Source organism: Heptranchias perlo, chromosome 9, assembly GCF_035084215.1.
Source record: "Heptranchias perlo isolate sHepPer1 chromosome 9, sHepPer1.hap1, whole genome shotgun sequence".
Classification (NCBI taxonomy): Eukaryota; Metazoa; Chordata; class Chondrichthyes; order Hexanchiformes; family Hexanchidae; genus Heptranchias; species Heptranchias perlo.
The window spans coordinates 38005233-38020597 of NC_090333.1; the positions used below are offsets into that span (position 1 = coordinate 38005233).

Consider the following 15365-nt stretch of genomic DNA (forward strand, 5'->3'; position numbering starts at 1 on the left):
CTGTGGATTTTCAAGCACCCTGAACCAGACGAAATAATTTTTTATCAACTATAATAAACAACTAAACTCAATCTTAATCCCTTACCCACCAAATAATTTCTACACATGCAAAAACATTTTCCAGCCAATACAGTGGGAATAAGAAATGTTTTTGCTTTGTGAATTAATTTTTGGTTCTCATCTACAAATGGTTCAAAAGAATTACAACAAAAGAGTCAGTCAGTGAGCATCTCTTAAATATTTCAATCCGTTTGGTTAGAATTTGCTAACTAAGCCTTGATTAAATTCTGAATATGTTAACATGTCTGGAACTAAAGTCTGAATGTTCTTCAAAAAAGTAGAAGTGGTGTTTTATTGTAGTATTTTAGTAACAAAAGCTTATGTGCAATGTTTGATCTGTACACAGAGGAAATGCATGCTGAAGTCTGCTATGCTGAGTGTTTATTGCAGAGGGCTGCTCTCACTTTCTTGCAGGTAACTGTATTTTGGGTTGGGGAAGGGGAATGAAAATGTTGTAACTATTACTTGTCAAATCAGTTCATATTAAATTGTGTATATTTGCTGAAATGATGACTATAATTAAATTGACATTTAAACTGAATATATTCCTCAAATAAAACAGTGATTGAATGTACAAAATTAAAGTTCAGAAAAGATCATTAGAGGCCGTCAAACTTGCCCGGTCCAGTATACTGCGTAACCTTGCACACCGACCAACCATTCTGTAGTAATGCTGTCTCCTGGAAGAGGCAGAAAGAGGGGGCAAAAAAACAGTGACAATTCAAGAAAAACTAAGAAATTCCTTTCCTGCTCCTGAAGGCAATCAAGCCAGTTCCAGGAGAAGGTGGTTGCCCATGACGCAATACAGTGTGAACTAACTAACCATTTAATCTCCTATAATTGGCAATGACCTCTTCTTCCAGGAACTTGTCAGATTCCCTTTTAAAGGCTGTAGCAACAAGATACTCACCGCATGTCTTGTTTCTTCCAGAGGGCAATGACTCTCTGTGAAAATAAATACTTCCTGGCAGCTGTCTTAACTCTTTGCCTATGGATTTTATAGGCATGACCTTTGGTCCTTCCATCCCTATTCATTGCAAATAATCTATGTAACCAAACTGCATCCAACCTTTACATTGTTTTAAAAAATCTCAGTCATATCCCCTCTAAGCCTACATTTCTATAAAATAAATAACCCTAACTCCCGTAGCCTATTCTCATACTTAAGGGCTCTAAAGTCTGGTATCATCTTAGTTGCCCTCCTCTACACCCTCTCCAGAGCCTCAATACCCTTCACCATGTGTGGAGACCAAAGGCAGGACCTGTGCTTCCTAAATGTTTGGTATCACTAATCATCACCATATTTTCCAAATGATCATATATCACTTCACACAAAATACTTTCCAACAGTTTCCCTACTGCCAAGTTCACCCGCCTATAATTTCGAATGTCCAATTTTTTCTCTCTTTCCATAATAACAGGAGAACATTCAATCCTCAGGAAATAATTTAGACAACAATGAGCTGTTGAATATATGAACTCAAATATAAAGTCCCCCATTTCCTTAAACAATTTAGGATGAATGGTATTTTGTCCTGCAGCATGATCAATCTTAAGCACATTAATCGTAGCTAAAATCATTTCTGGAGTTGCTTCCATTGAAACAATTTTAGCTGAACACCCTGTACTGTGGCATCATCTTCATAAGTGAAAGCAGATGCAAAATATTTGTTTAGCTGATCAGCAATTTCCTTATTTTCATATGTGACAAACCATTCAAAGGACCAATATGGTTCTTGATTATTCTCTGTCTCCAAAGACAACTAAAAAAGCCTTGCCAGTGCAACAGCCCTATTTAGCCACTGAGGCTTCACCTTCACTTGAACTCTTCTTTTTCAACTTAGGAATTATATGTGGCTTTCTTGTCCTTCAGCATCGACTTAAAACTAATCCACTTTCCTCAGTACCATAGTTATTATTATCCAAAAACATATCCCAATATGCCCTCTCCAAATCTTCATAAGTGAAAATTTAGCTATCATGAAATTAATCACTAAAATCAAATTATTATTAGTACTGACACCTTAGCAGCTGAAATGTAACAATACAATGATCACTATTGCTTAGCAGTCCCCCACATAAAAATCAGCTATCATCTCCAGCTCACTACTAAGTATTACGTTTTATCATTTGTTTCTCTCTGTTATACGTAGAGTAAGAAAATAATCATTAACAGCAGGATCAGCAGATATTTTCCTCTACACTTGGCTGATCGATTTACCAAATAGTTATAGAACAAATGTCCATTTTACTCAGTTGATTGTCATAAATATATTGGTGATTAGGACAAAATTACAATAAGAGGTGTATTATATTACACAGAAACTACATTCTGATGACCTTTATTTGCTTACTGTTGTCTGGCAAAGTTGCTCACCCTTCTGATGTTGTGAAAAAGAAACGGCAGCTGGTTTGACCTGTGAATTACCTGTATGAGCACTTGTGTGTTGTCGTGTGAAGATTTCTTATGAATGGGGCTGAGCCAAAAGAAAAATTTGGACCTGGTTTGAAATGGACTGAATCAAATTTATCCAAAAAATCTGGAATATTGCCCAATTTGGCTGTATACCTCATTAAGAAGGGTGTCTTATTGTGTACATGGTATTGTTTTGGTTTGTGTCCACTATGTTATGACATGTAGTCTTGTTCAGTCCAGGTGGTCTATCAGTTAGCCCAATCATGTGTTTTTGTGTTACTTAATTTGGCAGCAGGAAAAGAATGGTAAGTGTTTTTTTCTCTACCCTGTCTCACCCCTCAAAAATGTAACACCACCAAAGAGATTCTCAAACATTGGAGAGGGTACAGAGAGGTACAGTAAGAATTATTCCAATTGTAAAGGGGATGAACTACAAGAAAAGGTAGAAAAGCTCAATCTCTAGATCTTAGGTAAAGTATAGCTGAGGGGAAGCCTTGCTGATTTATATAAAATACTAAATAGCTTAGATAAGGTAAGTTGAATATTATTTTAAAATAACACAGGACAATAGGATTAGCAGCCGAAAGTATAAGCCAGTAAAAAACTCTACTTTGAATAGATACCAAAAAGAACTTCTTCATACAAGGGTGGTGAGTATCTGGAGTAATCTTCCTGACAGAGTAGTAGAGATGGAGACTTTAGGGATGTTCAAAATGTAGTTGGATTTTAGGCTGGGAGAGCTAGAACATTCGAGAGACAAATTCTGACAGGCTGATTGACCGTTTGTCATCTTTTGCTTTTTTATGTTGTCCTATTTCCTGTTCCAGTGTCCATTACTTACATTTATTCTCTCTAAAATTAATCTACCGCTCGTTAATCCATCCACTTAAGTGGTGCACACCCTTCTGAACGCCAGCACTCGCCTGGTCTCGTAGCTTGATATTATCAGTAAGCTTTATAATATTGTTAGAAGTATCCGTCTCAAAGTTCCTAATATCCCTGCTGACTGTACTTACCTCAAAAACATGAGATCCTCCACTGTCCAAGGAAAGAAAAAGTAGACATTTTCATTTTCCAGAATAAGAAGCCCGAGCAGGTCAGCAATCTTTCTTGACAACCAAACCATGTACAATACTTCAAATTCACTTCAATTAACATTTTCTTTACAGGATGAGAACATGATTAGCTTTATCAAAGGCAGCATCAAAGTAAGAAATAGTTACCAGACGTACAAGTAAGTTGGGCTGGCTGATAATTGTTGGTATTTTTTTGTATTTTGTCATTTTGTTCAATAACGTGATGACTAATAGACCTGATTAAGGGGGAAGGTGACTGTATGATTGGATGAGAGTTCCTGCCCAGCTTCAGATAATCTTTTGAGATATTTATTTTGAATGAAGATCGAAGGGACATAATCTTAAAATTAGAGCTAGGCCATTTAGAAGGGAAATCAGGACGCACTTTTTCACACAACGGGTAGTAGAAATCTGGAATTCTCTCCCCCAACAGGCTGTGGACGCTGGGGCAATTGAAGCTTTCAAGGCTGAGATCAATAGATTTTTGTTAGTATCAAGAGATATGGAGCTAAGGCGGGTAAATGGAGTTGAAGTACAGATCAGCCATGATCTAATTGAAAGGCGGAGCAGACTCCTTTTCCTATGTAACTATCCACGTTTACATAGTTCTTCAGTGGGGCCCTGCAAACTTCCATTTTAGGCAGCTTATATGGAGGATGTGCTGTGGTGATGACAGCCCGGGTAATCCCCTTAAAGGTGACCGCTCCACAGAGTAGGGAATTCTGCTCCCCGGGCTGCATTAATGCTGTTCTCTACCTGGTCACCAAGAGCCATGCAATAGCAGCCTGGTGCTGACATATCCTTTCTCCCTCTCTCGTGGACAAATTCTTGGTCTTCAGTTGGCACATCCCACAACAGTCCAGGAAAAAAGAAATTACTGGGTGAGGGATCAAACACACCTCCCACCATTCCGTCAGTAGTGTATTGTTGCACCAACATATTGTTACATCGGACAGGTAAATCGGGCATTTGGGCTTTTACAGCTTGCTGATCACTTTCATGAAGATTCTCTGCTGAAAAACATTAAAATGCAACCAATGCAAAATTATCGTCTCGAGCCGCTCTAAAATGTGCTAACAACCCTCTCCATTGTCTCAAACTTGTATGATATTGAGTATAAGCAATTCTGCTCATTTCTTTGTCTCATATTCCAGCTAATGGGCTGAATAAACATGCCCGATACCTTGTGAGTTTCTGGAAGTTAACCCCTTTTAGAATCATAGAAAGGTTACAGCAGGGAAGGAGGCCATTCAGCCCATCGAGTCCGCGCCGGCTCAATGCAAGAGCAATCCAGCTAGTCCCACTCCCCCGCCCTATCCCCGTAGCCCTGCAAATTTTTTACTTTCTAGTACTTATCCAGTTCCCTTTTGAAGGCCATGATTGAATCTGCCTCCACCAGGTAGTGCATTCCAGATCCTAACCACTTGCTGTGTAAAAAAGTTTTTCCTCATGTCACCTTTGGTTCTTTTGCCAATCACCTTAAATCTGTGCCCTCTGGTTCTTGATCCTTCCACCAATGCGAGCAGTTTCTCCCTATCTACTCTGTCTAGACACTTCATGATTTTGAATACCTCTATCATATCTCACAATCTTCTCTATTCCAAGGAGAATAACCCCAGCTTCTCCAGTCTATCCACGTAACTAAAGTCCCTCATCCCTGGAATCATTCTAGTAAATCTCTTCTGCACCCTCTCTAAGGCCATCACGTCTTTTCTAAAGTGCGGTGCCCAGAACTGGACACAATACTCCAGTTGTGGCTGAACCAGTGTTTTATAAAGGTTCATCATGACTTCCTTACTTTTGTACTCCATGCCTTTATTTATAAAGCTCAGGATCCTGTATGCTTTTTTAACTGCTTTCTCAACCTGCCCTGCCACCTTCAACGATTTATACCCCAGATCCCTCTGTTCCTGTATCCTTTTTTAGGATTGTGCCCTCTAGTTTATATTGCCTCTCCTTGTTCTTCCCACCGAAATGTATCATTTCGCATTTTTCTGCCTTAAATTTCATCTGCCACGTGTCGGCCCATGCTATCAGCCTGTCTATATCCTCTTGAAGTCTATCACTATCCTCCTCACTGTTTACTGCCCTTCCAAGTTTTGTGTCATCCACAAATTTTGAAATTGTGCCCTGTACACCCAAGTCAAAGTTATTAATATATATCCAGAAAAGCAGTGGTCCCAGCACCGACCCCTGGAGAATACCACTGTACACCTCCCTCCAATCCGAAAAACAACCGTTCACCACTATATTCTGTTTCCTGTCACTTAGCCAATTCTGTATCCATGTTACTGCCCTTTTTATTCCATGGGCTGCAATCTTGATGACAAGCCTACCATGCGGCAGTTTATCAAACACCTTTTGCAAGTCCATATACACCACATCAACGGCATTGTCCCCATCTACCCTCTCTGTTACCTCATCAAAAAACTCAATCAAGTTAGTTAAACACAATGTGCCTTTAACAAATCCGTGCTGGCTTTCCCTAATCAATCCACACTTGTCCATGTGACTGTTAATTCTGTCCCGGATTATCGTTTGTAAAAGTTTCCCCACCACCGAGGTTAAACTGACTGGCCTATAGTTGCTTATCCTTACACCCTTTTTTGAACAAGGGTGTAACATTTGCAATTCTCCAATCCTCTGGCACCACCCTTGTTTCTACGGATAATTGGAAGATTTTGGCCAGTACCTCCACAATTTCCAACCTTACTTCCCTCAGCAACCTAGGATGCATCCCATCCGGACTGGATGACTTATCTACTTTAAGTACAGCAAGCCTTTCTAGTACCTCTTCTTTTATCAATTTTTAGCCCATCCTTTACTGAGACTCTGGCAGCATCGTCTTCCTTGGTAAAGACAGATGCAAAGTACTCATTTAGCCATCCCTTCTGCCTCCATGAGTAGATCTCCTTTATGATCCCTAATCGGCCCCTCCTCTTACTACCTGTTTACTAGTTATATGCCTGTAGAAGACTTTTGGATTCCCTTTTATGTTGGCCGTCATTCTATTCTCATACTCTCTCTTTGCCTCTCTTATTTCCTTTTTCACTTACCCTTTGTACTTTCTATATTCTGCCTGGCTCTCACTTGTGATAGCAACCTCACATCTGTCATATGTCCTTTTTTCCCATTTCATCTTACTCTCTATCTCTTTTGTCTTCCAGGGAGCTCTGGCTTTAGTTGCCCCACCTTTCTCCCTCGTGGGAATGTACCTAGAATGTACACGAACCAGCTCCTCCTTAAAGGCCGCCCACTATTCAATTACAATCTGCCAATCTTTGATTCCAATTTACCCGGGCCAGATCTGTTCTGATCCCACTGAAATTGGCCCCCCTTCAATTGATTATTTTTACTTTAGAGTGGTCCTTGTCCTTTTCCATAGCTATTCTAAACCTTGTGATGCTATGATCACTGCTCCCTAAATGCTCCCCCACTGACACTTGCTCCACTTGGCCCACCTCATTCCCTATAACCAAGTCCAGTAATGCCTCCTTCCTCGTTGGGCCGGAAACGTACTGGTCAAGAAAGTTATCCTGAACACATTTTAAAAATTTCTCCCCCTCTTTGCCCCGTATATTATTATCCCAGTCTATATTAGGATAGTTGAAGTCCCCCGTTATCACTACTCTATAACTTTTGTAATTTCCCTGCAAATTTGTTCCTCTATATCCTTCCCACTAGTTGGTGGCCTATAGAATACGCCCAGTAGTGTAATGGCACCTCTATTGTTTCTTAACTCTAACCAAATAGATTCTGTCCTTGACCCCTCCAGGACAGCCTCTCTCTGCAGCACTGCAATATTCTCCTTAAACAATACTGCCACCTCCCTCCTTTCTTTCCTTCCCTATCTTTCCTGAACACCTTGTACCCAATCCTGCCCTTTTTTGAGCCAGGTTTCCGTTATTGCCATGATATCATATTCCCATGTGGCTGTTTGTGCCTGCAGCTCACCAGCCTTGTTTACCACACTTCGTGCGTTTACACATATGCACTGCAAACCAGTCTTAGACTATCTTGTACTCTCTCTTAGTCTGATCCCAGCTAATACTGTACTATTACTTGCTCTAGTGCTATCTTTCTCTCCCGATCCTTTGTGCCCCTTGTTTCTCCTTTCCAATGCTACATCCTGGTGCCCATCCCCCTGCCAAATTAGTTTAAACCACAGCACTAGCAATCCTCCCCCTGAGAACATTGGTCCCAGCTCCGTTGAGGTGCAACCCGTCCAGCCTGTACAGGTCCCACCTCCCCCAGAACTGGTCCCAATGCCGCAGGAATCTAAAGCCCTCCCTCCTGCACCATCTCTCCAGCCACGCATTCATCTGCTCTGTCCTCCAATTTCCATACTCGCTAGCGCGTGGCACCGGGAGTAATCCGGAGATTACTACCTTTGAGGTCCTGCTTGTTAATATCTTTCCTAACTCCTTAAAATCTGCCTGCAGGACCTCATCCCTCTTTCTAACTATGTCATTGGTACCGATATGGACCATGACCTCTGGCTGTTCACCCTCCTCCTCCAGAATGTTCCAGAATTGGTCTGAATTTAATTTCTTAGCAACATCATAATATAACAACGTGAAATCTCTCCTAATCTTGAAATGTAACAGTCCCCATCAAACAAGAAGGGATCCTCTGTCCTGTTGAGAGGGCTTGTTCAAGGGAATCTCTAGCCTGATATCACCCCAATACTTGCGCTCGACACTGGATCCATGAAATAAATGTTGATAGAGCTTCATGGATGTGCCTTGTAAATGCAATTATTTACAAAATTAAAGCTGAAAAAGATGGAGGTCAGATATAAATTTTAAAGATAAATATTTAATAGTGGGAGGAACTTAATTATTGTATTATTTTCTGTTTTTTTATTATAAATTCAGTATTGCTTTCTTCAACTCTTGTGCTCTAATTCCTTTTCTTTATCACTGAAAGGGAACTTCTCAATATTGTGCAGTCATCCAACTACACCAAAGGAGAGAACTACAGCCATTTTGAAGGAGGTGTTAAACTTGGAATTGGAGCTTTTAGTCTAGTGAGTAAAGATATATGTTTTATTACTTTTAAATTATTCTCCTTCTCTTCCCCCCCAAGCAAATTATACAGTTGTTTTAGCCCCACTTTTAGCTCACCTTCCCCTGCCTCCTCGTTATGAATCGTTCTCCTTTGAAGAACAGACGACCTGCTTCCAAGCCTCTATTAGTGGTGCAGCTGTAACCAACGACTGAGAGAAATGAAAGATCAAACTAGGGTGACTGGGGGTGGTATTGATCTTCATCAGTAGCGAATCGGTGACCCGTTGTACACCACATCCAATTTTCTTTTCCATTGTCCATTTTGCGCTACTGCCAAAGACCAATTTCATCCCACTGTCTCTCAGATTCTTTTTCAACATCCTATAGATAAGCACCTAGATTCCAATCAGTGCATGTGTCTGATGATCTGGCTGAGATCAGAGGCTTGCTGTGTTCCAAATTTAAGGACTTGCACAACACCAGGTTATAGTCCAACAGTTTTATTTTAAATCACAAGCTTTCGGAGCTTACCTCCTTCGTCAGGTGAGTGAAGGGTTCTAAAAACGCATAGCATATATAGTCAGAGAACAATGCCTGATGATTACAGATAATCTTTCCAACTGCCCCCTATCACATCTCGGCTGGGAGACGATCACAGCAATCAAAGGTGTTGTTGGTGTTCAGACAGGTTAGCCACGGAAAACATTACATCCCAGTATACTGAATACACAATGGGTCAGATTACAAAGACAGAGAGAGAAAGAGACCCGAAAGGCAGAGAGAGAGAGAGAGAGAATGTCCAGTTGTATTAAAAACAGATAACTTTTTTTCGCTGGTGGGGTTACATGTAGCGTGACATGAACCCAAGATCCCGGTTGAGGCCGTCCTCATGGGTGCGGTGTAAGCCCACAACAATGGCCACTCCAAGTCAAATTCTGCGGCATGAAGGTGTTCTTTACTGAATTGAAATCTGATTAAATCACATCATCGGACAAAATAAAGTAATGAATTCAGTTTGTGAGTTGACAAAACAAATTCTTAATACTGTTGTTGTTACAAATGTTTTTCTTCTTTAAAACAACTTTCAAACCAACTTTTAAAGAGACACAAATCTGCTGTTCTTATTTTAGTACACAAAATTCTGATATCTGATGGGTAACTAATTTAAACAAAATATTCTTGTTATCCTTCTCCTCCTCTCTGAAGGCACTAACTTGTCCTGGCCAGTATTTATCCCACAACCAACATCACTAAAATAACATCATCTGGTTATTTATCTCATTGCTGTTTGTAGGACCTTACTGTGTGTAAATTGGCTTCTGTGTGCAAAAGGATATCGGCTGTGTACAATGCTTGAAATGTTATCTCCCAGAGGGTGCAGCAGTTCACAACTTAGGTTTGTGCCATGCTTGGTTGGTCCCCAAGAAATGTGTGCAAAAGTGAGGAACGTACTTATCTTTCCCTTCCTCCTGATGCCAGCAAATTTTAACTCATTTGCAGCCGGGTATGAGCTACCTGTGCGATTAGAGTGACTCATCCAGCGACCTCCCTCAAAGTAGCTTACACCTGTGCTTTGACTGGAGAATGGCCTTTAACTCCAGATAGGTTCACCACCTTTGATGTGCCTCCTGTAGCATGACCTACAACTCTTCATCATCAAACGGAGTCTCTGCTGTGCCATTGTGAACAATCAATCTATTTTACAGCCATCACTTGCCCTGTAAAGGAAAGCTCCAGCCTTTTAAGAGCTCCTGCCTCGTGGGAATTTCTGCTCCTCAGTCAATTGTGCTAAAGGGCAAGATCTCTGGGCAAGCTATTCATATGTTAGCTGCCAATTCAAATTAGGGAGAGGGACTCCTGTTGCAAAACTTGGGTTCAGCCCACCTCCTGAGCCAGCACTATGAATCAGCAAAACTCCATTTTTACCAAACTTGCAAAATCAGAGTGGAAAAGTATAGATTTTATCAGTCTTTGACTTCATCCTAATTCCTTTAGATAATTTAATAAAATTTGGTGAAAGCTGAGTATCAATTGATCAACATAAAAGTTTAAAAATATTTTTTCTTTTTCCTTAATTTTCTTAGACTATATCTCTGTTGCCAACAAGGATTCTCCGACTTTTAGAATTTGTTGGATTTTCTGGAAACAAGGTAAGAATAAATACTCAACGGTTGGAATATCATCATCAACAACAACAACTTGCATTTATATAGTGCCTTTAACATAGTAAAACGCCCCAAGGCGCTTCACAGGAATGTTATCAAACAAAATTTAACACTGAGCCACATAAGGAGTTTTTAGGACAGGTGGCCAAAAACCTGGTCAAAGAGGCAGATTTTAAGGAGCATCTTAAAGTAGGAGAGAGAGGCGGAGAGATTTAGGGAGGGAATTCCAGAGCTTAAGACCCAGACAACTGAAGGCACGGCTGCCAATGGTGGAGTGATTAAAATTGAGGATGCGCAAGAGTCAAGAATTGGAGGAGCGCAGAGATCTCAGAGGGTTGTAGGGCTGGAGGAGGTTACAGAGATAGGGAGGAACGAGACCATGGAGTGATTGGAATACAAGGATGAAAATGTCAAAATCGAGGCGTTCCTGGACCAGGAGCCAACGTAGGTCAGCGAGCACAGGGGTGATGGGTGAACGGGACTTGGTGCAAGTTAGGATGTGGGCAGCAGAGTTTTGGATGAGCTAAAGTTTGTGGAGGGTGGGAAGGAGAAACCATTTTGCCATCTTATAGGGTAACATTGCTTTTCCAGGTTCAGTACTTGTAACTCATGTTCCAGTGATTAAATATTGCAGCTCTCTTTAGCATACTGCAGAGAAAATCCACTTCTTGCTTTTGGGCTCAGTTCTGTCCAATGCCGTGCACATCAGTAGATTTGATAACAATGGCCACTCCAAGTCAGTGTCTACAAATTCAGGGATGTGTCATGATGTGGAGATGCTGGTGATGGACTGGGGTGGACAAATGTAAGGAGTCTTACAACACCAGGTTATAGTCCAACAGCTTTATTTGAAATCACAAGCTTTCGGAGCTTTCCTCCTTCGTCAGGTGAGTGCAGGGTTCCATAATGGCACAGCCAGTCCTCTGCAAGTTTATGATTGGACCATCACCACAATGTTGCTGATACAAATACCAGACCTTTATGTTTATGCTCAACATTCCATGAATCAAGAGTCTGTAGAGAGTACCAGCGATGAAGCTTGACAAACTAATTCTCTGGCCAGTGGAATTCTTTTTCGGCTAATGTCTTGATAAAAATTTGACCCTTGCATGTACAAGTTCAAATGTAAAGTTAGAATCAGAAGAATTTTTAGATTCAGGTAAAGACCACTTGGTCCAACGTTGTATCCCCTTTTTTAATTCTGAGATCGCTCCCACTTACCCATCTTCTTATAATCTCACCTATCATTCGTCTCATCATACCCCTCAATTCATTTTCTTTCCAACAGCACACCCAATTGTTTGTAATCCCAACAATACTGTTTTTCACTTGCTGAACCAGGGTTGCTGATGCATGGATTTAATTATTGGAAACATGATTCGCCCATGGGTCTTCACCGTTTGGTCCTCCAACTCTGGCATCTTTTACATCTCTCCCCCCACCCCTGTATCTGCATGATAGGACCCCTATTTAAATAGTGTTGCAGCTCGATGCAGGCGAACACCGGGGCCGCTCAGGTCCTTCTGGCAGTGGAGCCAACAGAGGCACGATCAGGTCGGTAAGCACTGCACCACCATTTTCCGTCTCTTAACACCATGTCAGCACCTGGCGAAGCAGGTGAAAATTGGCCCCAATCTGTTTTTTGGTTGATACAGGGAGAACTCCCCTGCTTCTCTTCGAATAGTGCTTTGGGATCTTTTATGCACACCTGAGAGGGCAGACAAGCCTTGGTTTAACATCTCATCTGAAAGATAGCAACTCCCAACAGTGCAGCACTCCCTCAGTCCTGCACTGAGGTGTCAGCCTAGATTATGTGCTCACGTTTCTGTAGTGGGGCTTGAACACATGATCTTCTGACCCAGAGGTGAGCATGGTACCATTGAATCAAGGCTGATGGAGGTCATTTAATAGGGGGCAAGTGCACTAGAGATACAAGAGGTGGGATGATCATCATCTCTGTTATCGTCTAGCAAAATGCAAGTCTTCCTTCCATATCCTTCTCTTCCTCATCATCACCCTCATCCTCCTCTTGTAAATCTTGTTTAGAAGAATCTCTAAGTTGGCATCTGCCAAATTCTGGGCTTGTCTCTTTCTGCCACTACTTGCCTGAGGCCTCCCTTGTCAGTCATCAGTTTGTGATGTTGAAGCCATGATAAAGACTAGAGAAAACACAAAGCCTTGAGAATCCTATGGTAAGAAACCACAACATTTGAACATTCTGACAAAAGCTGGAGAAGAAAACACACACCACTTACTTGCTGTGCCTTCGAATAATCTGCTACCGTCTTCAGTTGCTGCAGGTTTTTAAATCCTAAAGTAACTGGTTTCCTTCCCCCACCCTCCCCACAATGATTTACTTTCTTATTACACGTGAGTTGTACTCCTGACCTGCCATTCAATATTTAACTGATCCGACATCAACTCAAGCCTGCCTCTGTTTGGCAATTTTAATCTTTTTATTCTACCTCCTTCTGATTTGTTCTTTATTACTTTTCCTGCTTTTATATTTTATTTTTCCTGAACCTCCTGCCTCTTTTACTATCCTTCCTGCTTCCTCATCTTGTTTCGCCTTTTACCATGTTAATACAAACCCTCTCCTACAGCAGTCGCTATTCTCCCAGCAAAGGACATTGGTCCTACCCTGTTCAGGTGAAACCCATCTAGTAGAGGCCACCCCTGCCTCAGAGCTGGTCGTAATGTCCCAGGAATACACCATTTCTCCAGCCATGCATTTACCTCCCTTATCTTAATATTCCGACTAGCGTGTGACATTGGGAGTAATCCTAAAATTACTATCCTGAAGTCCTGCTCTTTAATCTATCTCTTATTTGCTGACTTTGTATGACTTCAATTCTGTTCCTTCCCATATTGGTGATTACAAAAACCATGACTTCTGGCTGTTCCCTTTTCATCTTCAAATTCTTTTGCATCATTATGTCCCTTATCCTGGCACTTGAGAAGCAATAGACCATTCTGGATTCAGAATTGTGACTACAAAAGTGCCTGTCCATTCCCCTGACTATGGAATCTCCTTTTACTACTCCATTCCCTCAGCTCACTTCCTCTCCATCCCCCCCCCCCCGACCCCCTCTTTTGGCAACCACTTGCTCCTCAGTGCTGTGGCATTGCTTGTGGTTGCCCTTCTCTGAGTTGTCAGGATCCAGTACTGAATCATATTTATTCAATTCAGTATTCTCGGGGATCCTCCATTGCCTCCTGTCTTCTCTTCCTGCCCTATTAGATGGCCACCTCCTCCCATCCTCAATAACTCGCTCTGTACAGACTGACCATCTCCTTGAATGTACATTCCAGGAACCCTTATGCCTCCCATATCTAGTGGAGTATTCCCAGTTGCTGCTCAAGCTCAAATGCAAGTAGTCAGAGACACTCACACACACGTGTGGTTGTCCCAAACTCACAAAGTATCCAGGACCTCTGACATCTTGCAGGTACTACACATCACGGGCTTCACTTGTCTTGTCCCCATACTAAACAAAGTTGTTTTCTCTTAAAGGCTTAATAAAATTGAGTAAAAATATGCCAATTTAAGCCCTCAAATATAGTTTTAGGCTGACTGCACCCAATTCCTGATGAGATTATACTCTGCACCCTATTGGCCACTCACACTTCATTGGTCTCTCACTGCTCAGAACTACTACTCTTGATAGTAAATTCAGATTTAGACTTGCTGAACTTTCACTGTAGCCCAACTCCCATAGGGAGTTGTGTGATGTGTAGTACCTGCAATATGTGAGAGGTCCTGGATGCTTTGTGTGTTTGGGACAACCACACGTGTGTCTCTGACTACTTGCATTTGAGCTTGAGCAGCAACTGGGAATACTCCACTAGAATACAGCAAATGACACCAACTACTTTATTAGTTAATATATTTCCACCTCAAACCAATCCACATGTAAAGCATCAAATGTACAAATTAAACAGTTCCTAGTACTGAACAGCAGTGTAAACAGAAGTCAAAATACAATACACTAAATCAGTAAAAATTCAGTAAATACATAAATAAGTAAAAATTCATTCCTCAATCACTCTTGCTGAGGCTAAACTCCTCACTTTAGTGGCCCATTGAACTCCATTGCTCAATACCTCAATAGTTATTGGGCTGTAGGAAATTATATTCATATGTTGCAAACATTGTAGGAAATGTAATACATTAAAGATAATTTGAGTGCTGCTGCAGAGATCAACAGTGTATAACAGTGTGATAAATATAATGTAAGAGGGCAGAAAAATTTAGTAATCTTGTTCTAACTAAGCAAATTTTTTAAAAGTCTTCAGTATTTTTTTTATAAATCCCAGATACAAATATTTATATTTATAGGACAGCCTACCATTGTGCTACTCATCCAAAATCAGAGTCTGCTGACAAGATTCTGTCGAAGTTGAGAGCTGTCCTCATTTACACAACAGCATGACAGCAATCTGAAACAGATTTGTTGTGCATGTGGATTGAAGTTTTTATGTTGTGATGTATTTGATTGTTGCAAGCATGAAGCAATTTTGTATATGACGTATCCTGTTATTGGCAGGGACAGTTAAGGACAGTAACTATTGTAAATCTACAATTTACAACCTAAAACTTATAAACTCAAAAATATAACAGTGGTTATGATATAAAAAC

General features: G+C 41.0%; 1 protein-coding gene and 1 long non-coding RNA gene across 2 annotated transcripts in view; one reads left to right on the forward strand and one right to left on the reverse strand.

The window, feature by feature from the left end:
• The window catches only part of LOC137325304 (uncharacterized), a 45904-nt gene extending 32866 nt beyond the window's left edge, over positions 1 to 13038 (reverse strand). The window contains exon 1 of the long non-coding RNA XR_010963859.1: positions 12982 to 13038. This is a non-coding gene — a long non-coding RNA (uncharacterized lncRNA). The remainder of the gene's footprint in view (positions 1 to 12981) is intronic.
• Positions 1 to 15365, forward strand: part of ttc39a (tetratricopeptide repeat domain 39A) — a 115615-nt gene that overhangs the window by 58363 nt on the left and 41887 nt on the right. Inside the window, exons 5-8 of the mRNA XM_067990235.1 lie at positions 407 to 474; positions 3646 to 3710; positions 8482 to 8581; positions 10646 to 10711. Of these exons, the coding sequence (XP_067846336.1) occupies positions 407 to 474; positions 3646 to 3710; positions 8482 to 8581; positions 10646 to 10711 (299 nt within the window). The remainder of the gene's footprint in view (positions 1 to 406; positions 475 to 3645; positions 3711 to 8481; positions 8582 to 10645; positions 10712 to 15365) is intronic.